Genomic DNA, 19,311 nt, shown 5'->3' on the forward strand with positions numbered 1-19,311 from the left:
CTTAGACAAGACACCTACTAAACCCAATGCCACGCCACAGGTCCAGCGGCATGTCAACAATGTTATCGTTGACAAGACTCCTGCCAAACCTGATGCCACTCCACAGGTCCAGAGGAGCTATCCTGAAAGAAACAGAGTGCCGCCTGAAAGACTGAACCTTTAGAAATGTGAAGTTAGTTATGGACTCTTATTGTGAAAGCATGTTTATTTGGGATATGGGTTTATGAATGGAAAATTGAATGTTTTGTACATGTACAGTTTTATGTTGCATTAATCTAAAGGGAGAGGGTGTAATATATGAATCTATTTCTTTTAGAGCAGTGACCCTCCCCCCCCCATTAGCACTATGTATTGATCGGTTGTCTGTGGATTTGCTGTTGTCTCCACATGCACATTGTGTACTCTCTCTCTCTCTTGCTTGCAGCAATGTAAATACACCCATCTCCCACATGTGTGCTTTTATTTAATTGATATGTAATTGTACATTCACAACTATCACCTCTTACAATGTGAAATCATGCGACTCTGATGACAAACAGGCTTTGCTTCCAGATGAGCTTAAAGCCTTCTATATTTGCTTTGACCATCAAAACAAAGAAACACCATCACAAGCTCCCATAGCCCCCAATGGTCCTGTGATTTCAGTTTCTGAGGTTGACGTGACAGCATCCTTTCAGAAGGTGAACCCTCAGAGAGCATCCAGCCCAGATGGGATACCTGGCTGAGTACGAAAGACCTGTACTGGTCTGCTGGCTGGAGTGTTCACTGAGATCATTAACCTCATTTTGGCAGTCTGAGGTACCCATCTGCTTCAAGCAGGCTTCATTTATACTGATACCCAAGAAGATTGTGGTAACCTGCCTTAATGACCATTGTCCAGTAGCACTTATATCCACTTTGATGAAGAGTTTTGAGTGGTTAGTGATGAAACATACCAACTCCTGTCTGAGAAGTGATTTAGGTCTGCTCCAATTTTCCTACCAGAACAACAGGTCCATAGCAAATGCCATTTCATTGGCTCTTCACTCAATCCTGGAACATTGAGACAACAAAGATGCATACAAAGGGATGCTCTTTAATGAGTAAGGTTTGGCAGTCAATACTATCATCCCCTCAAAACTAATCAATTACCTTCAAGACCTTGGCCTCAGTACCACCTTGAGCAATTGGATCCTCAAATGCCTCATTTGCAGTTCCCTGTTAGTTTGGATAACCAACAACATAAACCTCCACAATCTCCATCAACACAGGTGCACCACAAGGCTGTGTGCTTACTCCCCTGCTCTGCTCATTTTACACTTATGACTATGTGGCTAAGAACAGCTCCAATGCCAAAGTTAAGTTTGCTGCTGACAGCACTGTCATGAAGAAAATCAAAGGTGGTGATGAATCAGCATACAGGAAGGAAACTGAAAATCTGCCAGGGTGGCGCCACAACAACAATCTGTTACTGTCAGTAAGATCGAGAAACTGATTATTGACTTCAGGAGGAGGAACTGGAGGTCCATGAGCCAGTCTTCATTGGGGGAATCAGAGCTGGAGAAGGTCAGCAACTTTAAATCCCTCGGTGTTATTGTTTCAGAAGTCCTGTCCTGGGCTCAGCACATAAGTGCAATAATGAAGAGAGCATGGCAGCACCACTACTTCCTTAGAAGTTTGTGAAGGATCAGGGTGACATGTAAAACTTCGACAAACTTCTGTAGATATGTGGTGTTGAGTATATTGACTGGCTGTATCACAGCCTGGTATGGAAAATCTTGCTAAATATGGCCCTGTCCATCATGGGTAAAGTCCATTGAGTACATCTACATAAATCCTTGTCACAGGAAAGCAGCTGTCATTATCAGGGACACTCATCATCCAGGACATGTTCTCTTCTCACTACTGCATCAGGAAGAAGGTACAGGACATCACCAAGTTATTACCCCTCAACCATCAAGCTATTGAACCAGTGGGGATAACTTCACTCAACTTTATTTGCCCCGTCACTGAACTGTTCCCACAACCTATTGACTCACATTCAAGGACTCATTATTTCACGTTCTCAATATTTATTGCTTATTTATTTATTTGTGATTATTGTTATTATTTCTTTTTCTCTTTCTTTTTATATTTGCACAGTTTGTTTTGTACACAGGTTGTCTGCCCTGTTAGTGCGGTCTTTCTATTATGGTTATTGGATTTATTGAATATGCTCCCAAAAAAAAATAATCTCAGGGTTGTATATAGTGACATATATGTACTTTGATAATAAATTTACTTTCAACTTATAACTTTGATGGGGGTGACAGGGGAACCAGAATGGAAAAATGGAGTAGGTGGGAGGGGGGGAGAACTTACAGGAAGTTAGAGGAATCAGTGGTCATGCCATCAGGCTGGAGGGTGCTCAGATAGAAATGAAGTCTCCTCCAACCTGAGTTTCACCTCACGGCAGAAGAGGAGGCCATGACAGACACGTCAAAGTGGGAGTGGGAAGCTGAATTGAAATGGGTAAACCTAGCAAAGGCGCTTAACAAAGTGGTCCTTAATCTGCTTCGGGTCTCATCGATTCAAAGGATGCCACGTTGGTAGCACCAGAGACTGCTTGGGACCCTGAATAGTGTTAAGGAAGGAGGTGCAGAGGCAGGTGTAGCACCTGTTATGCTTGGAGGGATAAGCAGCAGGAGGTAAATCAGTGGGACAGGGTAAGTGTTTTCAGAGAGTCACATAGAGAGCAATCCCTTCAGAAAATGGAGAGGTGGGGGGGGGGGGGGAAGGAAGAGTTAACCATCTCCAATTATGTCTGGTTTGGCCAAACACAAATAACATTCTTCTGGTGATGAAGTCAGTTTCTGTAGATTCTGTAGACTGTAAGTAACCTTATTACTGTGACATGGTGTTGAAGAATGTCCAACTGCAGGCAAATTAGGATTCTTAAGAGACATTGATATTCCGAACATGATTTAACTGGAGTGCTACGGCTAAAAAGGGACTGGATAATTAACAAGTGCAGCAGTTTTTCACACACACCATCATTTTTTGCTGGTGCAAACTAACAGATTGAAGGCTCTTTTCTAGTTCACGGGTTTTATTATGGTTTGAATGTTATTTAACTCACTACAAGTTAGTGCACTCACTGAAAGAGCAGAGCTGGGTAAGGATGTAAATTGGGCGTTGTCTCTTGTTGAGGGAGGTGAGAGTTAAGATGCTTTCCTGTGGCAAAACAGAAAGAGCTCATTGTGTTATGTATGCTTTAGCTGAGTCAATGTTGGACTGCTAGTTCTGTTAAGTTAAATCTTTGGTTTTGTCATTCAATTCTGTCTTTTCAAGGTAATGAGATTCACTACAGAGAGGCATGTCAGACTTGTTCTTCAGGAACATTCCGGAATACCACACAGATGCGCAAATGCCAACCTCACACTAAGTAAGTCCTTCTCTTGGAATCTGTGGAAAGGCTCAAACTTTTGAATGGTTATTACCCTACAGCCATCAGGCTCCTGAACCACGTTGATAACTTAATTCACCTCAACTCTAGATTGATTCAGAATCAGAATCAGATTTAAAATCACTATCGTACGTTGTGAAATTTGTTGCTTGCAGCAGTAAATTGCAATACATAATAATAAGAAACTATAAATTACGATAAGAAGTATATTTTTTAAAAAATTAAATAAACAGTACAAAAAGAGAGCATAAAAAAGAGGTATTGTACATGGGTTCATTGTCCATTCAGAAATCTGACGGTGGAGGGGAAGAAGCTAGTACCAAGGCATTGACTGTGTGTCATCAGGCTCCTGTACCTCCTCCTTGATAGTAGCAAAAAGAAGAGGGCATGATCCTGGGTGAAGGGGATCCTTAACGATTGATGCCAACTTTTTGGGGCATCGCCTTTCGAAGATGCTCTCGATGCTGGGGAGACTATTGCCCATGATGGAGCTGGCTGAGTCTGCAACTGTGGTGAACTACATATACCTGCCTGGACACGCCCCCTGCTGACTGCTCCTGTGGCTCCTCCCACAGACCCCTGTATAAAGGCAATCAAGGCCTGAGCCCGGCCTCTCTGTCTCCAGGATGTAGTATGGTGGTCACTCACTGCTTGTTCCTTCTTCCAGTCAATAAAAGCCGATATCTTGCCTTTACGTCTCAGAGTGAGTTATTGATGGTGCATCAGCAACTTTCTGCAGTGTTTTCCCACCACCAGCAAACTAGATTTTCCAGTTAGAATGACACATGTGCCCCTGATGCTTTGTGGACTTATTTGTATACCTGGGATTCTGATGGTTCAACCGTACTGCTTTAGATCCTTCCCCACACAAGGAGGGAAGATTAATATTAATTGATATGAAATCTATTCTTCTGCACTATCTCAGTCTCTTGCTCGTGTTCCTAGTTCCTAATTCCATGTTCCTAGTGGTGTTATTATATCAGAGGGTCAGTGCTGGGACCAGCTGGCAAGGGCCATCACGAAGAAGGCACATCAGCGCCTCTACTTCATTAGAAATTTGCCTAGATTCGGCATGTCATCATTGGGGCACTACGGTAGCATAGTGACTAGCACCACGTTTCGCAGTACCAGAGAGGTTCGGTTCTTGCTGCTGCCTGCAAGAAGTTTGTATGTCCTCCCCGTGACCGTGTGGGTTTCCTCCAGATGCTGTGGTTTCCTCCCACAGACCAAAGACGTACCAGTTGGTAGAATAATTGATCATTGTAACTTGTCCTGTAATTAGGCTGGGGTTAAATTGGGGTGGCAAGACTTGAAGGGCTGGAAGGGCATATTCCATGTTGTATCTCAATAAGTAAATATCTCTGAGAAACTTCTTTTGATGCACCATGGAGAGTATTCTGACTGGTTACATCATGGCCTGGTATGGAGACACCATAGCATCCATCATTAAGAACCCCCAGCTTCAGGCCATGCCCTTAGGTCCCACACCAGCAGGTTCAGGAACACTTATTACCATGCGCTTGAACCAGTGTGGATAACTTCAGTCACCTCGACTCCAAATTGATTCCACAACCTATGCACTCACTTTCAAGGACTCATGTTCTCAGCATTATTTGTTTATTTATTTGCACAATTTGGTTGTATAGTACATTGATTGTTTGCCGGTCTTTGTTCGCTGAGTTTTTCATAAATTCTATTGTATTTCTATCCTCCTGCAAGGAAATGAATCTCAGGGTCATATATGGTGACATCTATGTACTTCGATAATGATAAATTTACTTCTACTTTTTAATGCACTTTTGCCTCATTGCACCTGCAGTGGTCAAGAAGAAGACACTGACTACTGTTTCTTTTACAGTTGCACAGCTTTGGGGATGATCCTTCGTTATAAAGGCAACAGCACTTCTGACAACCTCTGTGAAGATAAGATCCATGAAGTGTTGCTAACTACCTCTAAAAAGCTAAGTAGGTCTCGCATGTAGTTGCTTAGATTTTTTAAAACATTTTAATCGCTGCCCAGCATAGATTAAGTGGGGATTTATGTGTAAACTTTACTTGCTTCCTGGAATGTATAAAATCTTTGATTTTCTTTAAAAGTGATAGATTGAAGGACAGAAGGGAGGATAAAGTTCTTTGAAATTTACTGATGTGATGATAAGCTAACTGCTTTCTTAGACAAATGTAAAGATCCAAAGATACTTCTAAGAAGAGGAAGGTTTGTGAAGTTCTAGACAAAATTTATTGCTCAACCAACATAACCACGCTATGTCTGTGGGTGCAGGTTGTGGGCAAGTTGGCTCCAGTTTTCTCTATACACCTGTAAATCTATCTTGGTTTTTTGATTCATAACTGCAGATCTAAATCACATTGCAGATGGCACATAGTATAGTGGTTAGCTCAATGCTTTACATTGTCACAGGGGTTCAATTCCCAATACAGTCTATAAAGAGTTTGTACGTTCTTCCTGTGACTACATTGGTTTCTGCCAGGTACTCCAGTTTCCTCCCACATTCTAACGAGGTACGAGTTAATGTTATTAGTAAGTTGTGAGCATGGTAGTTGGTGCCAGAGGCATGACATTACTTGTGGGCTGCCCCAACACATCCTCTGATTGTGTTGGTTGTTGATACAAATGACATATTGCACTGTATGTTTGGATGCACATGTGACAAATAAAACTAATATTTCTTCTTTGAAACCTTATTGGGTTCTTCTGCTTCAACGTCAAAGGTGATATCAAAAACAATACTTTCTATTAACATAACATGGAATATGGAATAAAGGTCTTCAAAATAAATTTATTTCAATTGCCTCTTTAATATTAGACTATCAGACTATAATTCATAGGAGCCACTCAGCCCGCTGAGTCTGCTCTGCTCTGCCATCATGGCTAATTTATTAACCCCTCAACCCTATTCTCCTGCCTTCTCTCTGTAAACTTTGGTGCTCCTCACTAATCAGAACCTATCTACCTCAACTTTAAAGATACCCAATGACTTGGTCTCTAAAACTGTCTGTGGCAATGAATCCCACACATTCACCACCCTCTAGATGAAGAGATTCCTCCTTATCTCTTGTCTAACCTCTTTCGACATGGAAGCTGTGCCTTCTGGTCCTAGACTCCCCCACTACTGGAAACAACCCCTCCACGTCCACTCATCTAGGTCTTAAATTGGAAATTTTGGAATAAAATGCACGGACTCCTGACCAGAGAAGATTTTGGTATATTCCGAACATGGCAGCTGACCCTTGTGACTTCACAATATTCAGGGTTTCCTAAACTTCCCGAAACAGGGATTAATTCTTGGCATCAAGAGGGAAGGGCTTGCATCTCAGTATCATTTTCCATTTCCCCATGACGTCCCCATACACTGTACATGCAAAGAAGCACTCTTCCAATTCAGTCACTCTTGTAACGCAGAAAACACAACGACCAATTTGTGCGAAGCAAGCACCCACAAATATAACTTGAGATAACAATCAGATAATTTAGGTTTTTTTTTGGTGTGGGTTGAGGTATAAATGATGGACACAACACCAAACAGGACCCCCTCCTTTGTCTTTTATTCAAGATTCTGCCAGGTGATTTATCACATTTACCAGACGGATGATGGTATAATGTTTCACTTAGACGGCATCACCAAAAGTATAGTAATCATAGTTACAGAAACAGGCCTTTTGGCCCATCTAATCCATGTTGAGCTGTTATTCTGCCTAATCCCAGTGACCTGCACCCGGACCATAGCCCTCCATTCCCCTTCTTCCATGTACTTATCCAAACTTCTCTTAAATGTTGCAAGCAAACCTACATCCACCACTTCCTCTGGCAGCTTGTTCCACATTCACACCACCCTGAGTGAAGAAGCACCCTCTCAGGTTTCCTAAATATTTCACCTTTTACTCTTAATATTCGACCTCCAGTTCTAGCCTCACCCAAACTCAATGGAAAAAGTCTGCTTGCATTTACCCTATCCATCCCCTTTATAATTTTGTATGCCTCTGTCAAATCTCCCTTCATTTTCTTACACTCTAGGGAATAAAATCCTAACATGTTCAACCTTTCCCTATAACCCAGTCCTCCAATCCCAGCAACATCCTTGTAAACTTTCTCCATACTTTTTCAATTTTATTGGTATCTTTGATGTAGGTGGGTGACCATAACTGTACACAATATTCCAAATTTGGTATCACCATCTTACATAGTTTCAAAATGACATTCCAACTCCTGTACTCAGTACTTGGAATTAGGAAGGTCAATGTGCCAAAGGTTCTCTTTCAGGACTCTGTGATGCCACTTTCAAGAAATTATGGGTCTGTATTCCCAAATCCTTCTGTTCTACCACACTCCTTGGTGGTCTCCCATTCACTGTGTAACTGTGATTATGAGCTCCAATCTTTGGAGGGGGATTTGAACCCATAGCATGGTGGCTAAACTGTAAGACTCACTTCTGCTGCCCCTGACTTTCTTGAATTTCTGGCATACTGCTAATGTCTTCCACAGTGAAGATAGACACAAAATACTTAATTGAGTTCGCCTACCACTTTTGTTCCCCATTTCAACCTCTCCAGTATCATTATGAAGTGGCTCGATGTTCACTCTCACCTCTTTTTTTACTCTTTGTATATCTGAAAAACTTTTATATTCTCTTTTATATTATTGACTAGCTTACCTTCATATTTCATCTTTTCTTTCTCTATCACTTTTTTTAGTTCCGTTGTTTTGTAAAAGCTTCCAAATCCTCTAGCTTCCCACTAATTTTTGCTGTAGAGTTTGCCCTCTCTTTTGTGTTTGACTTCACTTGTCAGCCACAGTGGAGGTGAGGTGTCACTCAATGGAACACAATTGGTACTTGAGCGTAGGCCAGCAGAGGGAAACGAAGAGGCATTTGCAAACAGTAACCTCCTTCATGAAAACTTCAAAAAAAAAAGAAATTCATCATCACATGCATATAGAGATAAGAGATGATGAGAAAAGATAAAGCATTTCCTGAATATCCTGGCTAGTTTATTGGAACAAACAGGTTTCAGAAGCGAAGAAACATTACTGAATATTATAGAATCAGAATCTGAATCAAGTATAATATTGCTGGCATAAGTCATGAAATTTGTTAACTTTGTGGCAGCAGTACATAATAAATATAGAAAAAAATTACAATAATTATATATGTATATTCAATAGTTAAGTTAAAATAAGTAGTGCAAAAAACCAAAATAAATAAGAGTAGTGAGGTAGAGTTTATGGGTTCAGTGTCCACTTAGAAATCGGATGGCAGGGGGTAAAAGCTGCTCCTGAACCACTGATCGTGTGCCTTCAGGCTTCTATATCTCCTTCCTGATGTTAACAATTAGAAGAGAGCATGTTCTGGGTGGTGGTGGTCCTTAATGATGGATACTGTCTTCCTGAGGCACTGCTCTTTGAAGATGTCTTGGATACTATGGAGACTAGTATCTCTGATGGAGCTGATTAATTTTGCAACTTTCTGCAACTTATTTCAATCCTGTGCAGTAGTCCACCCCCTGCCCCCCAATACCAGATGGTGAATAGTGAAATGCTTAGAGAGAGTGGATGTGGAGAGTATGTTTCCTATATTATGGAAATCTAGGACCAGAGAGCACAACCATGGAATAGAAGAATGACCTTTTGGAACAGTGAGGAGGAGAAATTTCTTTAGCTAGAGGGTAGTGAATCTGCAGAATTCATTTCCACAGGTAGCTATGGAGGCCAAGTTATTGGGTATACTAAAAATGGAGGTTGATAGGTTCTTGATTAGTAAGGGTGTCAAAGGTTATGGGGAGAAAGCAGGAGAATGGAGTTGAGAGGAACAATAAATCAGTCATGATGGAATGGCTTAGTTTTGCACCTGTGACTTATGATCTTACGGTCTAAGAAGCTAGCTTCAGGTCTTCAAAAGGTTTTAGTAGCTCTGGTTGAAGTCCACCTAACTCAGGAAAATGCGTCACAATTATGTAGATGTTTAACAATATTTATACATACCAATTTTATTTCAGAAAATTCCGTTAACTTGTACATGGTATTGATAATGGTGGTGATGACCATTCTTTGTATCCTCGTAATACTGAGATCATCACGATGCAATACGTCTAACATTCGAGGTAAGGGGTCACCCTGATTATCTTTTTATGATCATATTGGGAGTTTAGGAAACTGACATTCGAGACCTCTTATGTGGAAAGAAGGGGCAGTGGCTCTTCATCTAATAAATAAATGAAATGCTAAAAAGACAAAAGCATAAATTGTTTCAAATCATTTGTTAAATACAAAGTCAAAGATCTTGACACCTCATTAAACTGATTTTTGTCATGTTTGCCTTACAGAAATTGGAATGCTGGTCAAACTGAGGGTGAGTATTAGTGAGTTAACATAAATAACATGAGCAAGAGCTAGCCGTGTGATCTCTTGAACCTGTTGCATTATTCGGTCAAGTCATGGCTGATTTCTCCCTGGTCTCACTTCAACTTTCCTGCCTCTTTCTTTTAAACCCTGCCTCCACTGTTCTCTGAGATTGTGAACATTGACAATTCATTAATGTCTGAGAGAGGAAATTCCTCATCTCTGTGTTTAATGGGTGACCGTTTATTTTGAAACCCTGTCTCCTCGTTCTACAATTCCCAACAAAGAAAAACTTATGTTTTAATGAGTGCACCTCAGCTTCTTCTAATTTCCTAAGAACCTGCTCCTTTTAAGAGAACTTCTTCATCCTCAGATTTGACCTACCAAACCTTCTCCAAACTGAATTCAATGCAAATATATCTTTCCTTAAAGAAGACCAAAGACGCATGCAGTACTTCAGGAGTGGTCCCACCAGCATTATTTATCTTAAAGATATACTTCTACTTCTATTCTTTTATGCTTTATTTGCTTTGCAGTTAAGGTCAGCATTCTAATTATCTCCCAATTTGCTGTCTGTGCCCACAAACTTTGTTTATTCAATTGGATAGTCAAATGGTTCTACATCAGAATTTACTAGATTCTCTCCGGTGAGCATGGAAACAGGTCCTCTGTTCCAATTCATGCCCACCAAAAATGCTTGTTCCAGCTGGTCCCATTTGACCAAATTTGGCCCATATTCCTCAAACCTCTATGTCCAAATAATTCAGGTCCTGCTTTTATATTCTTCCTACCGAAATGGATAATCCTGCGGTTCTCCATAGCATACTTCAGCTGTTAACTGTTTGTCCACGCCCTCATTCCTACTATTTCCCATTTTATAGAGTCTTTGTATCCTCCTCCTTAGAGACTAGAACTAGGAGTCAGAGTTTCGAGATTTGGGGGAAGTAGATTTAGCATGGGGAGATGAGGGGAAACTGCTTTTTCCAGAGAGTGCTGCATCTGCATAATTCTCTGCCCAAGGACACAATAGAGTCCATCTCATTAAATATACTTAAGACACAGATAGATTTTTACATTGCGGGGAATTAACTTTTATTGTCATATCAGCCACGATCCTGTTGAATAGAAGAACAGGCTCAATAGGCTAGATGACCTATTCCCGCTCCTATTCCTCATGTTCTTACAACTTGCTTTTACGTGTAAAGTGACTTCAGTGAAGGCACAGCCAATCTCCAGTGCAGGAGATTTCTGAGTGAGCTTACAGTGCTGACTGTGATTCTGTGCAAAGTGAATATTGTAGTCAGGAAAATGCACAAGGCAAAATTTGGTGCATCATATACAAGCAACATCACTCAGAGCAGAGAATGTGCCAGGAGTTGTGAAGGCTCTGGAGTAGAGGACACTTGGGAAATCCCTTTCAGAGAAAAAAGGAGTTTGAAGAGATTTGGTATGTCATGAAAGACACTCGCAAATTTCTACAGATGTATCGTGGAGAGCATTCTAATTGGCTACATCACTGTCTGTTATGGAGGGTGGGGTGGGGTCATAGTAAGCTGCAGAGGATTGTAAACTTTGTCAGCTCCTTCATCAACAATAGCCTCCATAGTACCCAGCACAACTTCAAGGAGCAATGCCTCAAAAAAGGTGGCAGCCATCATTAAGGACCCCCATCACCCAGGACATGCCCTCTTCTCATTGTTACCATCAGGGAGGAGGTACTGGAGCCTGAAAATATACGCTCAATTATTCAGAAACAGCTGCTTCCCTTCTGCTACCCCATTTCTGAATGGACATTGAACCCATGAACACTACATCACTACTAATTTTTTTAAATGTTTGCACTATATTCGAGGGGTGATTTATAAGTTCGTGGCCCAAGGTAGAAGGAGTCAATTTTAGAAAACCTAGCGCATTTATTTTTCAACATAATCCCCTCCTATATTTACACTCTTAGTCCAGCGGTCATGGAGCATATGGATCCCTTCTTTGTAGAAGTGGTCCACAGCAGGGGTGATTGATAAGTTTGTGGCCTGAGGTAGGAGGAAATGAGTTATTAACTTCAAACTTTCTGCATTTTCACTCAAAGAGTTGAACTGCACATTGCTACGTACCCCGTAACTGGGTCACTTACCAGCAAAGATAGAGAGGTCCATTGAAGTCTGATGGTACTATTTTTAACAGTATTTATTGATAAAAATACACAAAAATAATATCAATGCAAACATAGAGCTAATATACGTCATCAATACTAAATCTAAAAGCGCGGGTATAATAATAATCAATAAGAAATAGCTATCATTGTCTAGGGGATAATGTATTGTCTGATGGAAAGATAAAAGTCACTTTAGTTCATTCAGGCTGTAGCCTTTGGTTGGAGAGAGAGAGAGAGATTTTGGAACTTGCCAGAGTTTTTCCTTTTTATGATGTCAATCCTTCGAAATGTCGTTGGTGTCCTTTTCCTTTTAGCTAAGCCATCTTCCATGGTCAGTCCTGCGAATACCGGGCAACAGGAAAGGACACACACGGGCCCACCGGCTGTCGCTATTAAACACTGTCACAGGATTTCTAGCATTTCTCCTGGTGCGTCTAAAGGGGTTGTTCCCCAGACCTTCTTTTATCCTTACTCACGGGGTCTCAGATGTCAATCAGGTTGGAATGATGCCATCTCTCAACCAGCCCACTTTGTTCATTCCCTGAGGGCTTCAAATAAGTAGTACAGTACTCAATGCACAATTCCGTCTCCAAGAGATAATGGCCGTTTTCTGTGGCTTTGTATCACTGAAGGGCTAGGGCATTCCAAACCCCTTGTGGATTCTGTGTGTCTCTCCCTCACTTCCTGGGTCCCAGACCCGCATTAATAGCGATCTTGCGATTCTCAAAAAGGAGGGGGCTACTTTGTACCCTTCGGCCCCTCAGAGTTGGGGCACATTCGTAACAACGTGCATGTAATGGGAGCATTTTTGACCTCCAGGTGGTCCGTGGCAGGGTGATTGATAAGGTTGTGGCCTTAAGGTAGAAGGAGATGAGTTATACAGCTTTCATTACATGCACGTGCAGTTCAACTCTTTGAGTGAAAATGCATAAAGTTTGAAGTTAATAACTCATCTCCTTCTACCTCAGGCCACAAACTTATCAACCACTCTGTGTGTGTGTGTGTGTGTGTCTGTCTGTCTGTCTGTGTGTGTGTGTCACACATGTCACCTACATGTGCTAGATTCCTCCAACATTGCAAAGTCCTGCTGGTTGTTAGACCAGTTGGCAACTTAATTTATCCTTAGAATAAGGGGCTAGTGGAAGGTTTGACCATAAGACCATTAGACATAGGAGCAAAATTAGGACATTTGGCCCATCGAGTTGCTCCACTATTTCATCATGGCTGATCTATTTTCCCTCTCAGTCCCAATCTCCTGCCTTCTCCCCATATCCCTTCATGCCCCGACCATCTATCGACCTCTACCTTAAATATAGCCAATGACTTGGCCTGCACAACTACCGGTGGCAACAAATTTCACAGATTCACCAAAAGAAATTCCTCCTCATCTCCATTTTAAATGGATGCACCTCTGTTCTGAGACTGTTTCCTCTGGTCTTAGACTCCCCCACCGCAGGAAACACGGTTTGGGAGGTGCTATTGGGCATGAATGAATAATTGGGTTACAAGGACACAAGTAGGAGTTTGAGATTGCTCTGACAGCTGGTATGGGTTGAATGGATTCCTGTAACAAAAGGAAATCTGAAATCATCACTGACATATGTGATAAAATGTTATGTTTTGTGGCAGCAGTACAGTGAAAGACAAAAAAAATCACTATAAGTTACAATAAAATAAATAGTGTAAAAGAGGAATAGGGAGGCAGTGTTCATGGCCTCATTGTCCATTCAGAAATCTGATGGCTGAGGGGAAGAATCTGTTCCTAAAACATTGAGTGTGTGCCTTCAGGCTCCAGTACCACATCCTCAATGGTAGTAAGATGAAGAGGGCAGTTAGTGAGGGTCTTTATTGATGGATGCTGCCTTCTTGAGGCATTGCCTTTTGAAGATGTCCTGGGTGGCAGGGGGAGTTGTGCCTGTGATGGAGCTTGCTGAATACCTGAAGTAATTTCATACCTTAGTTGCAATACACCTAGCAGCCACTATTAGGTCCAGGAGTGGAAAACAGTGTGGTCTTCTGCTGCTGTAGCCCATCCACTTCAAGGTGTTCTGTGTGAAAACTGTAGGAGATCAGCAGTTTCTGAGATACTCAAACCACCCTGTCTGGCACCAACAATCATTCCATGGTCAGAGTCACTTAGATCACATATCTTCCCCATTCTGATGTTAGATCTGAACAACAACTAAACCTCTTGACCATGTCTGCATGCTTTTATGCCAGGATTTGCTGCCACATTATTGGCTGATTGGATCTGTTTCGGCTGTCCACTGATTTTGATGTTGACTGTGCTGAGAGTTTAGTCTCTGTGGGCACGTTTATGGGCCACAAGACCAGCATTGGATCGACACTGTCAGAAACTCTACTCCAACACGGCTTGCACAGTAATAAGACAGATGGTGAGGTGCCCCCACAGTCTCTCTGGGCTTCCAAATCAGATGCTAAGTGGTACACAGGAGTGTAACAGACTTAGCTGATAAGGAAACTGCCCCGCAGTGACAACTAACTAGTCTAGTGATGCCATCCATTGACCAGCACTCTGGTTCCTCCATATATCACCAAAGTGGCTGTACCATTGACTCTTTTGGATTCATCTGCCACAGACACCATCAGACGCCCTGCTGTCGGCATCCTCGTTGGGTGCAGCCTTTGCCTGAAGAGGCATAACTTACAAAGTAGCAAAGGCATGCTTACCTCATTGACTTAGCTAGCCATGATCCTACCACTAGATCTAGTCTAGTAGTTTACCGATGGAACATCACCTTCACGGCCAGGTTAGACCTGCCAGAGAACGAATCTCCGCCATACTTCGCTGATGTTCAGCCAGTGTCACTCCTACACTGATTACATATTTGCTTTAACAAGCAGGTGCATCTAATAAAGTGGCAACAGAATGTATAACAAGTCTACTGAGGGAGGTAGCCCAGAGGAATTATTTCTTCAGATGTTCTCAAAAAGATTGATAGTTTATAAAAGATAATATTTTTAAAAAGTGAAATACCAATGCCATATGACAAGCTCAATGCATTTTTTAAACAGTTTATATGCATCTGTGACACGGAAGGTACTCATGGTAAATGTGATGACAACGAAGAAGAAACTAAACTAAAAACTGCGCCAGAGACTGGCAGAGCTGTGGATGGGAGTATTTCTGAAGCAAAACCCAGGATACTGATGGCAATGATGAGCACTGATGAAACTGAAGCTCCAACAATGGAATATAGATCCGAAATTTTGGACATTGAGACCATGCCAGGTATTGGTGAGTGAAACATTTTTCTCTCAAGTCATAGACTCACACTGTGCAGAAACTGGTGCTTCAGCCCACCCTCAAGTACCCCCAGTCTGTACTAATCTCATTTACCAGCTCTTCCCTCTATCACAGGGGCTCCCATTAACCAAGGGGTCCGTGGACTGTAGGTTGGGAACCCCTGCGATAGAGCTTTCTATGTCTTGGTAATTTAAGTGCTTGTCTAGATACTTCTTGTACGTTGAATCAGAATCAGGTTTATTATCACAGGTGTAGGCCATGAAATTTGTTGTTTTGTGGCAGCAGTACAGTGCAATAAGTAAAATGCACTATAAATTATGAATTAAAAATATACAAGAATGTTAAAGTAGAACAAAAACAGTGAGGTAGTGTTCATAGATTCATTGTCTCTTCAGAGATCTGATGGTGGGGGCTAAGAAGTTGTTCCTAAGACACTGAGTGTGTGTCTTCAGGATCTTTTACCCGCACTGTACTACTACTGCAGAAAAAAAAATTCATGACCTATGTGAGTGATGGTAAACCTGATTCTGATTTGGGTCTCTATTGTGGATTGAGAGTGGGAAGGGTGTAGGGAGAGGGGAATCATGGTTGGGAAAAGGGGAAGGGAGAGAGCAGGGAGTGGGAAGCACCAGAGAGACATTCTATAATGATCAAGAAACCAATTGTTTGGAATCAAATTACCTTGCCTGGTGTCTCAGGGCTGGGTGTGTTTGCTCCTGCACCACCCTCCATCCCTGGCACTCCTTCCATCCCACACCCCTCCCGCAGCGCTCCACCCTCATTACTTCCAACATCCTTTGCTCCTGCCAGATTTATGAACTGCTCCTCTTTGACAAAGACAGTACTGTGCAAAAGTCTTCGGCATCCTAGCTATGTGCCTATAAAAATATTCACATGCCCCCCCCTTGGAAGTTTTCGTGTTTTTACAACATTGAATCACAGTGGATTTAATTCGGCTTTTTTCACATTGATCAACAGAAAAAGACCTTTTGTGTCAAAGTGAAAACAGATCTCTACAAAATGATCAAAATTAATTACAATTAATTGATTGCATAAGTATTCACCCCCTTTAATATGACACACCAAATCATCACTGGTGCAGCCAATTGGTTTTAGAAGTCACATAATTAGTTAAATGGAGATCTTTGTGTACAATCAAGGTGTTTCAAGTGATTGTAGTAAAAATACACCTGTGTCTGGAAGGTCCAACTGCTGGTGAGTCAGCATCCTGGCAAAAACTACACCACGAAGACAAAACACTCCAAGCAACTCTGCCAAACAGTTATTGAAAAGCACAAGTCAGGAGATGGAAAGGAGAAAATTTCCAAGTCACTGAATATCCCTCGGAGTATAGTTAAGTCAATCATCAAGAAATGGAAAGAATATGGCACAGCTATGCATAATTAGCTGCCTAGAGCAGGCCGTCCTCAAAAACTAAGTGACTGTGCAAGAAGGGGACTAGTGAGGAAGGCCACCGAGAGACCTAATGACAACTCTGAGTGAGTTACAAGCTTCAGTGCCTGAGATGGGAGAGACTGTGCATACAACTGTCGTCTGGATGTTTTATTGGTCGCAGCTTTATGTGATAGTGGCAAAGAGAAAGCCACTGTTGAAAAAAAGCCCACATGTAATCTTGGTTAGATTTTGCCTGAAGGCATGTGGGAGACTCTGAAGTCAGCTGGAAGAAGGTTCTATGGTCTGATGAAACCAAAATTGAGTTTTTTGGCCATCAGGCTAAGCATTCTGTTTGGTGTAAGCCCAATACAAAAATACACCATCCCTACCGTGAAGCATGGTGGTGGCTGCATCAGGGATGCTTCACTTCAGCAGGCCCTGGAAGGCTTATGGGTGAAATGAATGCAGCAAAATACAGGGAAATCCTGGAGGAAAACCTGATGTAGTCTGCAAGAGAACTGCGACTTGGGAGTAGACTTGTTTTCCAGCAAGGCAATGACCCCAAGATTAAACCAAAGCTACACAGGAATGGCTTAAAAACAACGAAGTTAATGTCCTGGAGTGGCCAAGTCAGAGTCCAGACCTCAATCCAATTGAGAATTTGTGGCTGGACTTGGAAAAAGGAAGTTCACTCACAATCCCCATGCAATCTGCCAGAGCTTGAGCAGTTTTGTAAAGAAGATTAGGGAAAAATTGCAGTGTCCAGATAGGCATCTGTAAAGATGCATCTACTAAATACTGACTTGAAGGGGGTGAGTAATTATGCAAAGAATTACTTTGTCTTTAATAATTGTAATAAATTTCAGCCAATTTGTAGAAACGTCTTTTCACTAAGACATGAAAATCTTTTCTGTTGATCAGTGTCAAAGAAAGCCAAATTAAATCCACTGTGATTTAATGTTGTAAAACAATAAAACATAAAAACTTCCAAGTGGTGAATAACTTTTATAAGCACGATATGTGCCTAAGACTTTTGACTGTATAAGATTACTGTTAAATTAATCGGCTGCTTAATTACGCATTAGAATAAGTAGTGTGAAGATTCAGGTCAATATCATTGGTCATCTACCTCACGTTCAGAGGTAGATTTTGCCAAGAGTGGAATGCCCTGTCAGGGGTGGCAGTATAGGCAAGTACATTAGACCATAAGATATGGGAGCAGAATTAGGACATTTGGCCTATCAAATTTGCTCTGTCATTTCATCATGGCTGATCCATTTTTTCTCACAGCCCGTCTCCAGACTTTTCTCCATATCCCTTCATACCCTGACCAACCTCTGCCTCAAATATACGTAAACACTTGGCCTCCACTGCTGCCTGTGGCAGCGAATTCCACAGATTGACCACTCTCTGGCTAAAGAAATCCCTGCTCATCTCTGTTCTAAAAGGACGTCCTATTAGGTGAGCTGATGACACTTGGCTCCTATAATTTTGGCTACAGCGGCAGAAGCAGAGGACGGAATGGTGCATTGCCACCTCGGTTTTGATATGTGACTTGTTACTCTTTTTCAACAGCTGTCTGCTGCGTGTTTTTAGACTTAGTTTATTACTTATTTAGATGCAGTGCGGAATAGGCCCTTTTGCCCAGTATGCCACGCCGCCCAGCAACTCACCCACTTGACCCTAGCCTAATCACAGGACAAATTCCGATGACCAGTTAACCAACTAACCCGCATGTCTTTGTACTGTGGGAGGAAACTGGAGCACCTGGAAACCCATACGCACAGGGAAGAATGTAGAACTTTCTTACAGAAGACACAGGGATTGAACCCTAAGCTGTAACAGCATCATGCTAAACGCTACTTTGCCATGGTGTCCCACATTCTTATTGTCTACAGGAGCAGATGCAGAGGGCTGAATGGTTCACTGCCATCTCAGTTCTGTTTCCTAACACTTTAATTCCTTTTTTCAACAGCTGTGTGCTGCGGTTTAATTAATTCATTGTGGTAGTTCTATGGGGAAGGAGGTAGTAATGGTGTTCTGGATCTTTTGATGTACTTTACAGCTCTGCAATCCTTTGTGCAATTACGGGTAAGGAGCCCAACTGTAATGTTCATTTGAATCTATTTTTCTCACACTTAAAGGCGGTACAGAAGACAATATCCCATTCCCTGTACAGGAAAACGGAAGAAATTCAAACACATATTATCCCATTGAGGAACAGAACCAAAAACAATACTACCAGCCTGTAATGACAGAGGCCAAATCTGGGACACAAGCAAGTTCTTATGTACATGATGTTGAAGCCAGGTGGATATCTGCGTTGACTTATTGACCTGGTGACTTCTTAGCCATTTGAAACTGATTTTTTCATGCAGCTGAAATGAGTCCATGGACTGTCAGAAACGGAAGCTGAATTATTATGAAAAGCAACTGATTAATGACAACATGGGTCATACCTCAGAATTTTTGCATCTACAGTCTCTCACGCCTCCAGTAAAGTATTCCTTCAAAATATGAGCCAAAAGCCTTAACCCAGGGAGGAAGGCTTAAAGGATGAAACATCCTTTAATTGAGTGCTTTAAGCTTTGAAATTAAATCTCAAGCCTGCTTATTTCAAGTTTTATTAGAATAAATCCCAGCACTTTGTGGGGAGTAACTGTTAAGATGACTGTAATTTAAGAGGTGGAATACCCTTTCTCTGAAGAAATGCGGCTTTA

The 19,311-nt window shown here is 41.7% G+C and overlaps 1 protein-coding gene across 1 annotated transcript; it reads left to right on the forward strand.

Annotated features, from left to right (window-relative positions):
* Nucleotides 1-5,288: 5,288 nt before the first annotated feature.
* Nucleotides 5,289-18,996, forward strand: LOC132381947 (uncharacterized). Its single transcript, XM_059951652.1, has 5 exons — nucleotides 5,289-5,389; nucleotides 9,434-9,538; nucleotides 9,761-9,786; nucleotides 14,965-15,187; nucleotides 18,736-18,996. The coding sequence occupies exons 1-5, from the start codon at nucleotides 5,299-5,301 to the stop codon at nucleotides 18,924-18,926; spliced, it is 636 nt and encodes a 211-aa protein (XP_059807635.1). The 5' UTR covers nucleotides 5,289-5,298; the 3' UTR covers nucleotides 18,927-18,996.
* The last annotated feature ends 315 nt before the right edge of the window (nucleotides 18,997-19,311 follow it).

The sequence above is a fragment of the Hypanus sabinus genome, chromosome 27, assembly GCF_030144855.1.
Source record: "Hypanus sabinus isolate sHypSab1 chromosome 27, sHypSab1.hap1, whole genome shotgun sequence".
NCBI lineage: Eukaryota > Metazoa > Chordata > Chondrichthyes > Myliobatiformes > Dasyatidae > Hypanus > Hypanus sabinus.